The 19161-nt window shown below is 44.2% G+C and overlaps 1 protein-coding gene across 2 annotated transcripts in view; it reads left to right on the plus strand.

The window, feature by feature from the left end:
* The window catches only part of spag9b (sperm associated antigen 9b), a 300349-nt gene that overhangs the window by 108305 nt on the left and 172883 nt on the right, over window positions 1-19161 (plus strand). For both annotated transcript variants that reach the window (XM_063030689.1, XM_063030690.1), the window contains exon 3: window positions 25-95. In XM_063030689.1, the coding sequence (XP_062886759.1) occupies window positions 25-95 (71 nt within the window). The remainder of the gene's footprint in view (window positions 1-24; window positions 96-19161) is intronic.

A 19161-nucleotide genomic window follows, 5' to 3' on the forward strand; every position in this document is an offset into this window, starting at 1 on the left:
TCTAATGGTTTTTCTTTCCCTCAGTTGGCAGATTGGAAGAGAGAGAGTCTGAACTCAAGAAAGAATATAATGCACTTCATCAAAGGCATACAGAGGTAAGGAATGTGTGAGATTTATTAACTCTTTATGATGTGCAATTTAACTTAGATATTTTTGATGGGAAGAAAAAGTTGGATGTTCGGAGGGATTGTACTACTCATCTGCTTATTGTTGGTATATGCATCAGTCCGTTCAGTGCTGCATAGCTCTTGGCAAAGATGAATCACAAGTTGATTTTGGAGTATATGATCATGAGCTAAATCTTGGTCTAGTCATCAAGAGTATGTAACATAGTGCTGCGGGATCATTAACATCCACACAATTAAACGGATAAGTTCATTTTGCAGGGTATCGAAAAGGTGACACTTATATAAGAAAATCTAAGCTCTTCAAATATTACCATGGAATCTTGAGAGGAAGACTGTAGTTAACTTGTCTCCCAAAAGGAGGGAATTCCAACACTCGCTCATCACCTCAGTGAAATGTCATAGGTGCATATTGCTGCCTTAGCTGCACTGACCTAGGTTCAGTCTTGTTCTCAGTACAACATTTGGAGTTTGCATGTTCTCCCTCCAAACACATGGATTTCCTTGTTTCCTTTAAGTACATTCAGTGTCTACTTTATTTGGTATACCTGTTTGTTAATACAAATATCTAATCAGCCAATCATGTGACAAAAGCATTCAGACATAGTCAAGAAGTTCATTTGTTGTTCAGACCAAACATTAGAATTGTGATCTAAGTGACTTTGACCACAAAGTGGTTGTTGGTACTAGATGTGGTGGTTTGAGTATCTCAGAAACTGCTGATCTCTTGGGATTTTCAAGCACAATTGTCTCTAGAAATTTCTTTAGCCAAAGGGTGGTGAATTTGTGGAATTTGCGGCCGCATGCAGCTGTTAGAGGCCAGGTGTTGGGTGTATTTAAGGCAGAGATTGATAGGTTCTTGATTGGACATGGCATCAAAGGTTACAGGGAGAAGGCCAGGGACTGGGGTTGAGGAGGAGATAGAAAAAAAGGATCAGCCATGATTCAAATGGCGGAGCAGGCTCGATGGGCCAGATGGCCTAATTCTGCTCCTATGTCTTATGGTCTTATAGAGTTTACAGAATGGTGCGAAAGGCAAAAAAATCATCGTTGTTAATGGGATTGGTCAGGGAGAATAGCCAGACTGGTTCAAGTTGACAGGAAAGTGACAGTAACTCAAATGACCACATGTTACAACAGTGGTGTGCAGAAGAGTATCGCTGAACGCACAGCATGCTGAACCTTGAAGTGGACAGGCTACAGCAGCAGAAGACCACACTGGTCTCCACTCTTGTACCTAATAAAGTGGCCACTGAGTCCATGTTGATGTCCTCCCTCAACTCAGAGCAGTGCTGTTGGTAGGCTAGTTGACTGCTGTAAAGTGCCTTGCAGGTAGGAGATAATGCACATGCGAGGGAGAATTGGTTGTAGGGAAGTTAGTGGGGAACTTGATTGATGCAATTTCTCTGAGAATCTGTGTAGACTTGATGGGCTGAATAGTCACCTCCTGTGTTGACAGAAGGTATGAGAAAGCCGATAGAAAGTATTATTACTCAAGTCTGAGAAAATGGTTCCATTTTTACAACAAAAGTGTGCACCTAGAAAGAGGTGTGTGGTGGATTACACAGATGCACAGGAAGAAAGGACAGTTTTTAAAGAACCTCTGAAGTTCATATTGTTTGTTTCACAAACATGAGAAAATCTGTAGATGCTGGAAATCCAAAGCAATGCACACAAAGTGCTGGAGTAACTCAGCAGGTCAGGCAGCATCTATGGAAAAGAGTAAACAGTGGGTTTCAGGCCGAGACCCTTCATCAGGACTGACATTTGTCAAGCTGGAAAGGGTGCAGAAGAGATTAATGAGAATGCTGCCAGGACTAGATGGGCCGAGTTACGAAGAGATGTTGGCCATGCTGGATCTTTATTCCTTGGTGTACAGGAGAATAAGGGGTGACCTCATAGAAGTTCATAAAATTATGAGGGATATGGATATGGTAGAAGGTCATTGTCATATATTAGGGAGTCCAAAACATTTGGCCCATTACTTTCTAAACCTTTCCTATCCAAGTACCTGTTCGTCTTCTATAAGTTATTGTGCACATCCAGTTCTTCTAGCAGCTGCTTCCATATAAACACCCCTTTTATGCAAAAAAAGCTTTCCCTCAAATTCCTATTAAATCATTTCCCTCACACCTTAAACATGTGCCCTCTAGTTCTTGATCCCCCAACTCTTCAGGAAGACTGCATGTTTTCACCCTATCTATGTCCCTCATGATTTTAGGATCACTGCTCAGTCTCCTACGCTAAGGAATAAAGTACTAGTCTGTCCAACCTCTCCCCATATCTCAAACACCAAGCCCTGGCAGTATTCTTGTAAGTTTTTTCTGCACACATTCTAGTTTAATAACATTTTTCCTGTAGCAGGAAAACCAAAATGGAAGACAGTACTCCAAGTGGGGTCTCACCACAGTCCTGTACCTCTGAATTTTTATGCTCAGTGCTCTGATGAAGGCAAGCATGCCAAAAGCCTCCTTCACCACCCTGTCTACCCATGATTCCACTTTCAGGGAAACATACTTGTATTCAAAGGTCCTTCTATTCTACAAAACTGCGTAAAACCCTGTTGTTCATTGTGTGAGTTCTACCTGGATTTCGCTATCCAGAATGCATCACCTCACACTGGTACTTGAGGCGGATTCCAGCATCACTGTCCTGGAAGGCATCATTCAGCATGGCCGTAAACATCATGCTGAACAGTGTGGGTGTGAGCACACAACCCTGTTTGACGCCATTGGTGACTGGGAACGCCTCAGAGGATTCTCTGCTGTCCTGCGCTCAACCTGAGGAGACTTCAAGCTATTACCAAAGTTAAGGAGACTGTTCTGAGAGACTTCTTCTTTGCTGATGACTGCATCTTGTATGTTGGCTCGGAGCCAGAGATGCAAATCAATATGGACAAATTCTCCACAGCTTGTGACAACTTTGGACTCAACATCAACATCAGTAAGATGAAAGAGCTGATTGTGGACTTCAGGAGGGTAAGATGAAGGAACACATACTAATCCTCATAGAGGGATCAGAAGTGGAGAGAGTGAGCAGTTTCAAGTTCCTGGGTGTCAAGATCTCTGAGGATCTAACCTGGTCCCAATGTATCGATATAGTTATAAAGAAGGCAAGACAGCAGCTATACTTTATCAGGAGTTTGAAGAGATTTGGTATGTCAACAAATACACTCAAAAACTTCTATAGTTGTACCATGGAAAGCATTCTGACAGGCTGCGTCACTGTCTGAAATGGAGGGGCTACTGCAAAGGACCGAAAGAAGCCGCAGAAGGTTGTAAATCTAGTCAGCTCCATCTTGGGTACTAGCCTACAAAGTACCCAGGACATCTTTAAGGAGCGGTGTCTCAGAAAGGCAGCATCCATTATTAAGGACCTCCAGCATGCAGGGCATGCCCTTTTCTCACTGTTACCAGCAAGTAGGAGGTACAGAAGCCTGAAGGCACACACTCAGTGATTCAGGAACAGCTTCCTCCCCTCTGCTGTCCGATTCCTAAACGGGCATTGAATCTTTGGACACTACCTCACTTTTTTTTTTAGTATACAGTATTTCTGTTTTTGCATGTTTTATTTTAATCTGTTCAATATACATAATTGATTTACTTGTGTATTTATTATTATTATCATTTTTTATTTTATTTATTTATTTCTCTGCTAGATTATATATTACATTGAACTGCTGCTGCTGCTAAGTTAAAAAATTACACATCACATGCTGGTGATTATAAACCTGATTCTGATTCTGAGGTAAAGCCCTCCCCACCATTGAGCACATCTACACGATGCGTTGTTGCAGGAAAATAGCAACCATCGTCAGGGACCACCACCACCCAGGCTGTTGCCTTCAGGAAGAAGGTACAGAAGCCTCAGGACTCTCACCACTGAGTTCAGGAACAGTTATTACTTCACTCAACTTCACCTGTCCCATTATTGAAAGTTTCCACAACCAAAGGACTCTTCTTCTCATGTTCTGGATATTTACTGCTTATTTATTATTATTATTATTTCTTCCTGTATTTGTTGTCTTTTGCACACTGGTGGAATGCCCAAGTTGGTGCAGTCTTTCGTTGATTTATGGTTATTATCCTATGATGGATTTATTGAGTATGCTGGCAAGAAAATGAATTTCAGGGTTGTATTTGATGACGTATATGTACTTCAATAATAAATTTACTTTGAACTTTGAAATATGTTGTTCTGTGGCAGCAGTATTGTGCAAGATATTAAAAATTACTGTAAGTAACAATAAGAAATATATAAAGAAAACTGAGTAGGTTGTGCAAAAAGAGAACAAGATAGTGAAGTATTGTTCATGGGTTCATGAACCATTCAGAAATCTGATGGTAGTGGGAAGAAACTGATCCTAAAATGTGGAGTGTGGGTCTTCAGGCTCCTGTATCACCTCCCTGAAGGTAGCAACGAGAAGAGGACATGTCCTGGATGGTGTGAGTCCTTAATGATGCTAACCTTTGCCAGCCTTTTAATTTGAGACTATAACTGCTGGACTCATCAACCAGAGGACTTCTCGAAATATGCTACATCTTTCAAAGTTTTGAAGTGCACTTTTATCAAAGTATGTATACAGTTTGCATCCCAGAGAATTGTCCTCCCATAGGTAGCCACAAAAGAAAGAAATACCATGGAAGCAGTTCAAAGAAAACATTGAACACCCGAGGGGTGAGAAAAAGAGCAAATCGCGCAAACAGTAAAAAGAGAGCAAAAAACACAGAATATTAACCATCAAACTGCAGAGTCCCCAAAACAATCCAGGGGCCACAGCCACTGAGTCAGTCTGGAGAGTGCAGTGTCAATGACTGCAGGCCTCAGCCACTGAGCCAGTTCCATACCAAAGCGTCTCGATCAAATTGCGCAAATGGCAAAAAAACGAGTATCCAGAAACACATGGAACATGAACTGCAGAGTCTTCCAACTGTGGAACGCATTCGATGCTGAGGACATTAAACATTGAACTGCAGAGTCCCCCAAAAAAAGAATTCCACAGCCATAAGCCACATTGAGGTGATAGAACCTGCACTTTTCTCTGCCAGCATCCAGAGGGAAACAGGTCAAATGCAGGCAGATGACGCTGAACATCAGCGTGTCTTCCACTCTCAGCCTCAATACTTTAACCTGTGAGGAGAAATGGAACCGACAATGGGTTCACATTATGCCATTAGGAAACGGTGACCACACACTTTGCTTTCAACCTTGCTGAATTCCCCATGTAATAGCAAAAGGAAAGAAGTGGTTACCTTTCCCCTTTATGCACTATTAGTAGCAATCTCACCTGGTCCCTGAACCAGAATCAGGTTTATTATCACCAGCATGTGATGCAAAATTTGTTAATTTAGCAGCAGCAGTTCAATGCAATACATCAGCGGTGCCCAACCACCGGGCCGTGAGGAAACAGTATGATTTGGCGATATGAGTCAGCTGCACCTTTCCTCATTCCCTGTGACATCCACTGTTGAGCCATTACGGACGCGAGGTCATTACCCGCGCATCATCCATGTCAGCGTGGGAAGAAGATCAACTCCTCGAGCTTGCAGATGACGGCAGGCAGAGAAGTATGTTTGACATAACATCTCTGCTGGCATTCTGGATCAAACTCAAGGCTTGATATCCTGAGATAGCCATGGAAGCACCGAAAACGTTGCTTCCATTTCCAACGTATTTCTGCGCTGAATGTAACCAAAACTAAATTGCGGAATAGACTGGACATAAGGAACCCCCTTTGAGTATCGCTGTCTCCCATCACCCCTCGATAGGACCGGCTTGTTGCAGGGAAACAAGCCCAGGGCTCCCACTGATTCAGCGATATTGGTGTGTTGCAATGATTTTATATGTTCATACGGGGAAAATATGCGCAGTGTGTTTAATATCCAAACGTTACTTAAAATGTTATGATGCTATTGACTTATATAACCATGTAACAATTACAGCACGGAAACAGGCCATCTCTGCCCTTCTAGTCTGTGCCGAACGCTACTCTCACCTCGTCCCACCAACCCGCACTCAGCCCATAACCCTCCATTCCTTTCCTGTCCATATACCTATCCAATTTAACTTTAAATGATAATATCGAACCTGCCTCTACCACTTCTACTGGAAGTTCGTTCAACACTTACTTCAAGCTCCCCTGTCCTTATCGCTATATTCATGCGAGGAAAATATGCGCTGTGTTTAATATTAAATTTGTTAGATAAACCCTTTTAGAAACGAAATTGAGTGTATTAGCCACTTATCACCGATATTCCGGTCGTGATTAACACTCCCCCCCCAGAACAGAATCGCCAAAAACGATTTGTAGAAAAATAATCAGCACGTGCACACATGCGCAAGTCACACATGCGCACTGGTGCCCGCGCAAGGCTTCATGGTCGTTGTAGTCTTTCTTTGGGTAAACACAACGTATTTGAATGCTACTCTTGTCCGTTGGCAACCATCACACCACCACCCCCCACCCCCGGTCGGCCGGTCCGCAAGAATATTGTCAATATGAAACCGGTCTGCAGTGCAAAAAAGGTTGGGGACCCCTGCAATACATAATATAGAAGAGAAAAAAATCAAAATAAAATAATAATCATCATAATAAATTAGTAAATCAATTACAGTATACATATACTGAATAGATTAAAAATTGTGCAAAATACAAAAATACTGTATTTTTTTTGAAAGTGAGGTAGTGTCCAAGGGTTCAATGTCCATTTAGGAATCGGATGGCAGAGGGGAAGAAGCTGTTCCTGAATCGCTGAGTGTGTGCCTTCAGGATTCTGTACCGCCTACCTGATGGTAACAGTGAGAAAAGGGCATGCCCTGGGTGCTGGAGGTCCTTAATAATGGATGCTGCCTTTCTGAGACACCGCTCCTTAAGGATGTCCTGGGTACTTTGTAGGCTAGTATTCAAGATGGAGCTGACTAGATTTACAACCTTCTGCAGCTTCTTTTGATCCTGTGCAGTAGCCCCTCCATACCAGACAGTGATGCAACCTGTCAGAATGCGCTTCAGTATACATCTATAGAAGTTTTTGAGTGTGTTTGTTGACATACCAAATCTCTTCAAATTCCTAATGAAGTATAGCCGCTGTCTTGCCTTTTTTTATAACTGCATCAATACCTCGGGAACAGATTAGATCCTCAGAGATCTTGACACCCAGGAACTTGAAGCTGCTCACTCTCTCCACTTCTGATCCCTCTATGAGAATTGGTGTGTGTTTCTTCATCTTACCCTTCCTGAAGTTCACAATCAACTCTTTCATCTTACTGACGTTGAGTGTCAGGTTGTTATTGTAGCACCACTCCACTAGTTGGCATATCTCACTCCTGTATGCCCTCTCGTCACCACCTGAGATTCTACCAAAAATAGTTCTATCATCAGCAAATTTATACATGGTATTGAGCTATGTTTGGCCATAGTCATGTGTATATAGAGGGTAGAGCAGTGGGCTAAGCACATACCCCTGAGGTGCACCAGTGTTGATGATCAGCAAGGAGATGTTATTACCTATCCGCAGATTGTGGTCTTCCAGTTAGGAAGTCAAGGATCCAATTGCAGAGGAAGATACAGAGGCCCAGGTTCTGTAGCTTATCAATCAGGATTGTGGGAATGATGGTATTAAATGCTGAGCTATAGTCGATGAACAGCATCCTGACATTGGTGTTTGTGTTGTCCAGGTGGTCTAAAGCAGTGTAGAGAACCATTGGGATTGCATCTGCTGTTGACCTATTTTGGCGATAGGAAAATTGCAATGGGTCCAGGTCCTTGCTGAGACAGGAGTTCAGTCTAGTCATGACCAACCTCTCAAAGCATTTCATCACTGTCGATATGAATGCTACTGGACGATATTAAGGTAGCTCACATTATTTTTCTTAGGCACTGGTAAAATTATTGCCTTTGTGAAGCAAGTGGGAACTTCTGCTCATAGTAGTGAGACCCTGAAAATGACCTTGAATACTCCCAGCAATTGGTTGGCACAGGTTTTCAGAGCCTCACCAGATACTCCATCCGGACCTTCTGCCTTGTGAGGGTTCACTCTCTTTAAAGACAGCCTAACATCGGCCTCTAAGGCAGAGATCACAGGGTCATCAGGTGCAGCAGGGATCTTCACAGCTGTAGTTGTGTTCGCCCTTTCAAAGTGGGATAGAAGGTGTTGAGTTCATCTGGTGGTGAAGCATCTCTGCCGTTCATGCTTGTTTATTCATCAGAGGAAAGCACTGCACCTCCCCTTCCTGAGAACACTGAAGCAAGCAAGGCTCCTCCCTGCTGTCACTCAGCATACATAGACACCTCGTCTGAATGCCTTACGTCCCTCCCCCAACAGCCCAGCCGACAAGCACACTCTTGCCCTCCCTGTCTCACTGACACTTCCAACCTCCCCGTCTCACCGACACTCTCACCCTCCCCGGCTCGCTGATACTCCCACCCTCCCCGGCTCACTGACACTGTCACCCTCCCCGGCTCGCTGATACTGTCACCCTCCCCGACTCGCTGACACTCCCACCCTCCCCGTCTTGCCGACACTCTCACCCTCCCCGGCTCACTGACACTGTCACCCTCCCCATCTCACTGACACTCCCACCCTCCCCGTCTCACTGACACTCCCACCCTCCCCGGCTCACTGACACTCCCATCCTCCCCGTCTCACTGACACTCTCACCCTCCCCGGCTCGCTGACACTCCCACCCTCCCCGGCTCACTGACACTGTCACCCTCCCCGGCCGCTGATACTGTCACCCTCCCCGGCTCGCTGACACTCTCACCCTCCCCGTCTTGCCGACACTCTCACCCTCCCCGGCTCACTGACACTGTCACCCTCCCTGGCTCACTGACACTCCCATCCTCCCCGTCTCACTGACACTCTCACCCTGCCCGGCTCGGTGACACTCCCACCCTCCCCGGCTCACTGACACTCTCACCCTCCCCGGCTCGCTGACACTCCCACCCTCCCCGACTCGCTGACACTCTCACCCTCCCCGGCTCGCTGATACTGTCACCCTCCCCGGCTTGCTGACACTCTCACCCTCCCCGTCTTGCCGACACTCTCACCCTCCCCGGCTCACTGACACTGCCACCCTCCCCATCTCACTGACACTCCCACCCTCCCCGTCTTGCCGACACTCTCACCCTCCCCGGCTCACTGACACTGTCACCCTCCCCATCTCACTGACACTCCCACCCTCCCCGTCTCACTGACACTCCCACCCTCCCCGGCTCACTGACACTCCCATCCTCCCCGTCTCACTGACACTCTCATCCTCCCCGTCTCACTGACACTCTCACCCTGCCCGGCTCGGTGACACTCCTACCCTCCCCGGCTCACTGACACTGTCACCCTCCCCGGCTCGCTGACACTCTCACCCTCCCCGGCTCACTGACACTGTCACCCTCCCCGGCTCACTGACACTGTCACCCTCCCCGGCTCGCTGACACTCCCACCCTCCCCGGCTCGCTGACACTCCCACCCTCCCCAGCTCACTGACACTGTCACCCTCCCTGGCTCGCTGATACTGTCACCCTCCCCGGCTTGCCGACACTCTCACCCTCCCCGTCTTGCCGACACTCTCACCCTCCCTGGCTCACTGACACTGCCACCCTCCCCATCTCACTGACACTCCCACCCTCCCCGTCTCACTGACACTCCCACCCTCCCCGTCTCACTGACACTGTCACCCTCCCCGGCTCACTGACACTGTCACCCTCCCCGGCTCGCCAACACTCTCACCCTCCCCGTCTCACCGATGCTGTCACCCTCCCCGGCTCACTGACACTGTCATCCTCCCCGGCTCACAGACACTGTCACCCTCCCCATCTCACTGACACTGTCACCCTCCCCGTCTCGCAGGCACACTCTCACTGGTCACTTTTTATCATTTATCCTTTATTTATATAACTGCTTGTTTATTATAATAGTGGCAGTAACATTTTGCTGACTTACATAGATATTCACCTCAGACGTTTTGTCAACCTGTCGATCTTCAGGCAGTGCCCCTCAGATACCTGTGTTTTGTGACTGCATCTGCTGTGGTTTGCACGTTAGCCCCAGAGGAACAATGTTTTGTTTAACTGTACACGTGTATGGTTGAAAGACAATAAACTTGAACTAATTTCCAGAAATTATAGATGACATATGAAACAGTGTATATCCTTTTTTTTGGATGGACTACATTTATACATAATTCTCCAGGTGCTGCCCTACAATTGTCGTCCTCTAGTACTTGCAATAAAGGCCACTTAGCCTCTTCACTGCCTACTGCACCTGTTAGCTTTCACTGAGTTGGCCCTTACAACACGACTAGAAGAAGAAGCAAAGTAGATTGAACAATCACCCCTGCTAATAATCCTGGAAAAACACACATGGTTGCCACGGTCACAGTTTGTGGGAACTAGCTGTGCTGAACTTGAGTAGTTTATTCATTACAGCATCTACTTTTAAGTAAGTTCTTTAAGTTGTTACATGCACTGAGTTTTGATGGCCCCAATCAAATTGTAACAGTCTGTAACAGAAATAGATGGTGGGCAGCTCCATTGAGGGTGTTGGAAGGGAAAATTCTGGTGTAACAGCTCCATCAGCAGTTTAAGTGGGAAATTGTGAGTAGGCTCTTCATCCTGCACAGTTAAAAAGAAGGAATTGGAAAGCCAATTTCAGTTCCTTTTTGTACAGCTGGAAATAGAGTCCATGGGTAGAAACATAGAAAACCTACAGCACAATACAGGCCCTTTGGCCCACAATGCTGTGCTATAACATGTACTTTAGAAATTACCTCGGGTTACCCATAGCTCTCTATTTTTCTAAGCTCCGTGTACCTATCCAGGAGTCTCTTAGAAGACCCTATCGTATCCGTCTCCACCATTATTGCCGGCAGCCCATTCCACGCACTCACCACTCTCTGTGTAAAAAAAAACTTACCCCTGACATCTCCTCTGTGCCTATTTCCAAGCACCTTAAAACTGTGCCCTCTTGTATTAGCCATTTCAGCTCGGGGAAAAAGCCTCTGACTATCCACACGATCAATGCCTCTCATCTTCTTGTACACCTCTATCAAGTCACCTCTCAGCCTTTGTCACTCCAAAGAGAAAAGCCCTAGCTCACTCAACTTATCCTCATAAGACATGCTGTCTAAATTCAGGCAGCATGCTGGTAAATCTCCTCTGCACCCTCTCTAAAGCTTCCACATCCTTCCTATAATTAGTTGACCAGAAATGAACACAATGGTAGTTAGAGTTAGGCTGTCCTGCTGAAGGGTTTTGGCCCAAAACCTCGACTGTACTTTATTCCATAGATGCTGCCTGAGCTGCCGAGTTCCTCCAGCATTTTATGTATGTTGCTTGGATTTCCAGCATCTGCAGATTTTCTCTTGTTAGTGGTTAGAGTGTAGTTTAACCAGAGTTATAGGATCAAGGATAAACTTTATTGACCATAAACATGAGAAAATCTGCAGATGCTGGAAATCCAAAGCAACATACACAAAACACTGGAGGAACTCGGGTCATGCAGCATCTATGGAAATTAATAAAAAGTTGATGTTTTGTGCCGAGATCCTTCTTCAGCCCAACTTTATTGACCATATATATTTACATATATTGGGAATTTGCTGTGCTGTGCCAGTCAGAGTGCAACATGGAAACAACATTCAACAATTATAAATAATTATTACTTGGACACAGCGGCTTCCACAGGGCCAACCAGTGTTAACGTCTTTTGTTAGCCTATTTTTTTACATTACTAGACGCTGCTGGACATTGAAAACTTAAAAATACTACAGATCTGCCCCATCAGCAAATTGCTCGCAGGCAGAGAAACTGAAGGAGCTGGACATGGTGCAGATTATGCTGCTGCTTGTGACAGAGAGGCATCGGAGGAGTCGGTGAGCGAAGGTGGCGTGCAGTCTAGCAGTGAGTAATTGTCATGGTCACTTTTCCCTGTTGAAGTTTGTTAATATGGAATACTGCAAATCCGGTTCACTGGTTTACTGGCGGACAGCGAAGGAGCTGCGTAGCCTTGGTCATAGTGAGGACTAGGCCTCAAGCTGTGTTGCCTGTTTACAACTTCCCAATAGAACGGTATCGGAATCAGTGCTTAACTGGAGGTGGTATGGTACGCTGTACAATCTGGAATTGGTGCTGCACCCCAGTGTTTGCTTGGCAGAAGACAAACCATATTGTGTTTGATTACAGACTGCTGCAACATTCATGGATTCAAAGTCCTGGACTACATATTTTTTCTGTGTGACTGTATTTTACTGCAATCTTTTATGTGCTATATGTGTCTTGTGCAGTATATGACTGTTAGTATGGTGTTTTGTACGTTGGTCCTGAAGTAATGTTGTTTTGTTTGGCTGTACTCGTGTGTGGTTGAATGACAATTAAACTTGAACATGCATTACAGATTTTGAATAATATGTGTATAATGCATATATACCAGCATGTATTTAAAATGTAAACACCATTATAAAAAGTGATTTAAAGTCTATAGAGCTGCAACATTACCTCATGACTCGTAAATATAATTCCCCAACTAATGAAGACCTACAAACCATACACCTAAAAGATTCTAGCATGGATAAGGCAGTGGCTGATTAGCAGGAGGTAAAGAGTGGGAATAAAGGGAGCCTTTTCTGGCTGGCTGCCAGTGACTAGTGGTGTTCCACAGGAGTCTGTGTGGAACCACTTCTTTTTATGTTATGTCAATGATTTGGATGATGGAACTGATGGCTTTGTTGCAAAGTTTACAGATGATATGAAAATAGCTGGAGGAGCAGGTAGTTTTGAGGAAGTAGAGTGGCTACAGAAAGACTTGGACAGATTAGGATAATGGGCAAAGAAATGGTAGATGGAGTACAGTGTCGTGAGGTGTATGGTCATGCAGTTTAGTAGAAGAAATGAAAGGGTTTTTTTTTATTTTCTAAATGGAGAGAAAATACAAAAATCTGATCTTGGGGTCAATTGAAAAGGTTTCTTGGGAGCCCTCGTGCAAGGTTCCCTGAAGGTTAATTTGGTGAGGAAGGCAAATGTGATGTTAGCATTTATTTCAAGAGGACTAGAATATAAAAGCTAGGATATAATGTTGAAACTTTATAAATCACTGGTGAGGCTTCACTTCGGAGTATTGTGAGAAGGTTTGGGCTCCTTATCTTATGCTGATCCTGAAGAGGGTTCAAAGGAGGTTCATGAAAATGATTCCTGGATTGAATGACTTGTCATATGAAGACCGTGTGGTGGTTCTGGGCCTGTATTCACTAGAATTCAGAAGAATGGGAGGGGTGACCTCATGAAACCTATTGAGTGCTGAAAGGCCTTGATAGAGAGGATGTGGAAAGGATGTTTCCTATGGTGGGAGAGTCTACGACCAGAAGATGCAGCCTCAGAATAGAGGGGCGTCCTTTTAGAACGGAGATGAGGAGGAATTTGTTTAGCCAGAGAGTGGTGAATCTGTGGAATTCTTTGCCACAGCCTGCTTTGCAGGCCAAATCTTTATGTATATTTAAGGCAGAGATTGATAGATTCTTGATTGTTCAGGGCCTGAAAGGATATGGGGCGAAGGCAGGAGATTGGGGCTGAGAGGAAAATTCAATCAGCCATAATGAAATGGCGGAGCAGACTCGATGGGCCATATAACCTAATTCTGTTCCTATATTTTACGGTCTTATGGTCTTAACCACTCTTTCAACTTGTGCATCAACTTTGAGGGATCTGTGGATGTGGCCCGCAAGATCTCTTTGTTCCTCCACATTGCTAAGGGTCCTGCCATTGACCTTCTACCCCATCTTCAAGTTTATTCTATCAAAGTGTATTAGTATACACTTCTCTGGATTGAACTTCATCTGTCACTTCTCAGCCCAGCTCTACATTCTGTTGTATCCCACAACAACCTTCCACACTATCCACAATACCTCCAACCTTTGTCATCTGCAAACTTGCTAACCCACCTTTCCACTATTTAATGTTGTTTATAAAAATTGCAAAGAGTAGGGGCCCCAGAACAAATCTCTGGAGAACATGATTAATCACAATAACTGGCCTCCAGGGAGAATACACTCCCATCACCATTTATCCTTGTGCATTCCTCCCTTCATTTGAATCATCCTCCTGTTCTTCATGGACATGTAGAACACCCTGGGTTTTCTTAATCCTACTTGGCAAAGCCTTCTTATGGTTGCCGAAGGCTCCTCATGGCCTTTATTAGTTCTCTTTAGTTTCTTCTCAAACTCCTGGGCTACATTATAATTCTCAAGAGCCCTATATGATTTTTGCTTCCTCTGCTCCTTTCTTCCCCTTGTTCCACCTCTCTTGTCAGCAATGCTTCTTTCACCCTTCTACCTTTTCCCTGCCTCAATGCAACAAACCCATTCAGAACCCCATGCAAGTGGTTCCTAAGCAGCCTCCACATTTCGGTACTGCATTTCCCGAAGGCCACCTGTCCCCAATTTACACTCTGTGCAATAGCATCATGATTATCTCTTCCCATTTAAATGTTTTTCCAAATCACCTGCTCCTATTCTTGTCCATGGTTGTGCTAATGGTCAGAGAGTTGAGGTCACTATCTCCAGTTTATATTTGTACCTTGTCTCTCACTGGAGTCAAAAAGTTATGGGAACAAACTGATAGTAATTTCAGATAGTCACTGAAGCAGATTTTCTGTTCAATGATTTGTGATCCAGTTGTATTTAAAAAGTCTTTCACCCCTCCTAAATTACTTATGGAAGGTAGATAGTGTTGCACTTCACTGTCAAATGTTTTGGCGTGCCTTGATGTTCTGAAAGAGAGTATTCAAACACAAAATTATCTTTACTGCACTGCATTGTCATAAAATTTTTATTCTTTTCTTTGAAGATTTTCTTTAAAGGTCCGTATAGAATTTTTTAAAGACTTGTTTCTATAATATTTGATGTTGAATTTTCTTCCAAATGTTATTTCTGATTTGAAAAGTAACCTTGTAATTTCACAAGTGTGAGGACATTAACGTTGTGCCATCTTTAATGTTAATCACTATACTCCTACCATCTAGTGACAGAAAGCAAGAGCTGCAACACTTCAGTGCCAAATGTACTGGTGAGGTTTCTTGGACTCTATGATCTCAATTAAATGAAAGTGAATATATTCCTAACATTTACAAATTTTAAAAAAGTTTTTAAAAATTACATTAAATCAAAAATCCCACTCATTTGTAAAATTACATGTTATTTCCTTTGACCTCATCTCCTTAAACCCAAAAACACAATGATTTTAGGCATAATCTCAAGGTCTTGGCCTGTGGACTTTTTAATCACGTGGGTTCATTTTCTCCTCTGATTCACACAGTTTAATGAATGGTGCTTTTCAAAACAACAAACTTGGAGGGAGTTCTTGGATCAAACAACATCTGTGGGTGGAAAGGAATAGCTAACTTTTCAGGTCAAGAGCCTGTATCAATAGTGAGTGGAGAGAATGATAGTTGGTAAAGGAAGAGAGAGGGAAGGGTGAGAAGGGGACATCAGTTGGGAACATGGACTGAGAAGGGGTGAAAAACAACAAGCCAGGAGGGGAGGGGTGAAGTTGGGAGACAGTTAGATAGAAACAGACAAGGGGCAGGTGGGGAGAAGGCAAATGATGGGGAGACGACTGCTTGGGAGGTGGAGGAGGAACAGGAGCACAAAGGCTACCAATTCTGCAATCTGATAGGGAGGGTTAGAATGGCAACCACTGAGGGAAGATGAAGGGCAGGTGAAATCAGATGCCCAGTGGGTGGAATATGAGGGTGGTAGCTTATGGAACCAGGATGGTGATAATGCTGCTGATGCAAATGAGCTAGAGCACTGAAGCAAGAAATTGCACAAAACCCTTCACAGATAGGCATCACCATGTGGGTTGCCATGCTCCATCTTAGATCTGAGCCAAGCTCCAACCCTCCCATTATTCCCCCGATGACTGCATTTGTGTTGCATCTGGCACTTTTGCTGCCAATTTCCTTATGTAAGTCCATCAGAGCGTGTAGTTTAGTGACCATTTCCCATTACAAGCTCACCCACTCTCTGTTTATTGATGGACCTTTCTATACTAGTGATTCCATGATATATTAGTTTTACTTTGTGGCTTTGCATGCATATTAGCTAGGCTTCTCAGCTGGAGTGCAGAGCTTGGTTTCCATCATGAAAAGCAGCCTCTGCCTGTGTCTGTACTTCTCATCTTGGTAAAGCAGCCCCATAGACACCACCCACCTGAACCTTCCAATCAAGTAGAAGATAAAAAAGACTGAAAGCAGTAAGACCATAAAATATAGGGGCAGAATAAGGCCATTCAGCCCATCGAGTCTGCTGCACCATTCCATCATGGCTGATCCTGGATCCCACTTAACCCCATGCATCTGCCTTCTTGCCATATCCTTTGATGCCCTGACTGATCAAGAAACGATCAATTTCCGCCTTAAATATACTCATAGACTTGGCCTCCACTGCAGTCTGTGGCAGAGCTTTCCACAGATTCACTACTCTCCACCTAAAAAAAAATTCTTCCTTACCTCTGCTCTAGAAGGTTGCCCCTCAATTTTGAGGCTGTGCTCACTAGTTCTGGATACCTTCACCATAGGAAACATCCTCTTCACATCCACCTTATCTAGTCTTTTCAAGATTTGGGAGGTTTCAATGAGATCCCTCCTCCCCCACATTCTTTTAAATTCCAGTGAGTACAGACTCAAAGCTACTGAGCGCTCCTCATATGTTAACTGCTTCATTCTCAGAACCTTCCTTGTGAACCTCCTTGGGACTCTCTCCAATGACAACACATCTTTTCTGAAATATGGGGCCCAAAACTGTTGACAATACTCCAAGTGCAGCCTGACTAGTGTCTTGTAAAGCCTCAGCATTATCTCCTTGCTTTTATATTCTATTCCCCCTGAAATAAATGCCAACTAGGCTCAAGGATAGTTTCTATCCCACTGTTATAAGACTATAGTGTTGTCCCTTAGTATGATGAGATGGACTTTTGATATCACAATTATGGCCTAGCAATTTATTATTTGGCTGTACCGTACTCCCTCTGGTATTTTTTCCCCTTGTACTACCTTTATACTGAAGAAGAAGAAGAAAAAAAAGCCCTTAACTCCGAGTGGAGTTATCAGGATGCTGTCATGACGGCTTTTTTTTAAGCAGGCTTTCTTATTTTTACGAGGCTGAGTTGCTAGCTCAACGCTCAACCTAGCACAGATGGAAAGCGTGCAAGGGAGCCGGCTGGATTCGAACTCGGGAGCCTTCGCTCCAAAGTCGGGCGCTGATGCCACTACACCACCAGCCGGCTACTACCTTTATACTGGTGCGACAAAATGATCTCCATGGATGGCAAGCAAAATAAATTTTTTCTGCTGTACCTCAGTACATGTGACATAAAAAAAATTTACAGTTTTGGTTTGTTCCTGTATTTATGATCTCATCTCTCTTCCTCACCCATAGCAAGGACAACTTCTTATCCTTGCTTTCCACCCCAACAGAGTACATAATTTCCACTACTAACAATGTAATACTTCACCAGAGACACCTCCCACCTCTATTCCCCATTTAACAGTCCAAAGGATCACTGTGACTCCTCCCCTTACCATCTTCACCAAAGCTACCATCTTCCTCAAAGCTCTTTCCCATACAGCTGCAACAAGTCTCTGTTTCTCTGACCCTTCCACCATGCAGGGGCACAATCCAGATAAATTCACAATTCTTGTGCTACTTCCAATGAAAATTCATTGACGTGAAGCTTTGTCTCTTTTTCTATTCCCATAAGATGCCGTCTGACCTGAGTTCACACTTAAAATTGACACTATCTACAGCTTTTTGCTTTTGATTGTATAAATGCAAGTGGCTTCCATCTTTAATATTTGGTTTTGTGAATGCTTGAATTGGGTTAGTTTGTGAATGTTTGAATTGATTGAATTTTGACGCTGAAGTTGTATCTGGCATGGAAGCGAGTTATGCAAATCATTTGGAGCTGATAAATAAACCAAGCAACACATTCCCCTCCATCTCCCCATCTGCAGTTTGGAACAAGAAGTAAACAATGAAGATAGTTACAAAATCCTTAAAGCTTTTTGTTGCACTGATACCAATACTTCATGCATTTTCTGATATTTAAGCAGATATTGTGTTTCTTTGCTTGCCAGTTCGCTTTCAGTTCAGGAATTTGGTGCTGTTACTATTGTGGTGGGAGGAAATACAATCCAGATGCCTTGGTAGTGATGTTATTTTTAACTCTCAATGTCTTGACTGTGAGATTTCAATTGCATTGCAACTGATATTGACTGTTCCTTACAAAGCATCGTCTTCATTTTTATCAAAGGCTATCCTGATGATGTAGGCTGGACACTAGGCCTACATTCTGCATTTGAAGGCCCCTGGCGTGGATGTGGAACGAAGGGCATCTGAGGTTGGATATAGGGCTAGCACACTAGAGGGGATGTGGGTTGGTGACCCCTTGGGTCAACACATGGTCGGCGGATTCCTGGACCAGAGTACCATATGGGTAGGAGGTGTGAGGGCCAATGACTCTATGTACGCAAGTTGGTGAGACTGGAGGTTGAGGACTAGTGTTTGGTGTCCCTGTCATCAAAGAGTCTGGGGTTCAAGATTTGAAATTCGGGGTCCTCATCCAGGGTCTTCATTTGTTGTCATCGGCAAGTCCTCGGGTTGATATTGAAGATCAAAGCCCAAAGGTCAATCAGAAGTCTGGAAGTGAGACCTGTTGGTCGAAACTCTGGCTCTTGAGTTAACGGGGAAGTCAAAGGCCCAATGTATGCGAGTCCACTGGGAGCCGGAGGCTTGGGGATGGCCTATCCTGAGACTGTCTGTGTGTGCTCTGTGATGGGAGGAAGGAAGGGACGTATTTCACTGTTGCTTAAGTGCCATTGTTCTGTGAACATGATTAACGTGCTATGTTGGTGCCAGAATATGTGGTGACTCTTCTGAGCTGCACCCCACACATCCTTGGGTTGTGTTGGTTGTTAACACAAATGATACATGTTTCTATTAATACGTGATAAATATATATGAATCTGATTTGAAAAACCTGCTTAAATCAAAC

The sequence above is a fragment of the Mobula hypostoma genome, chromosome 22 (assembly GCF_963921235.1).
Source record: "Mobula hypostoma chromosome 22, sMobHyp1.1, whole genome shotgun sequence".
NCBI classification, from domain to species: domain Eukaryota; kingdom Metazoa; phylum Chordata; class Chondrichthyes; order Myliobatiformes; family Myliobatidae; genus Mobula; species Mobula hypostoma.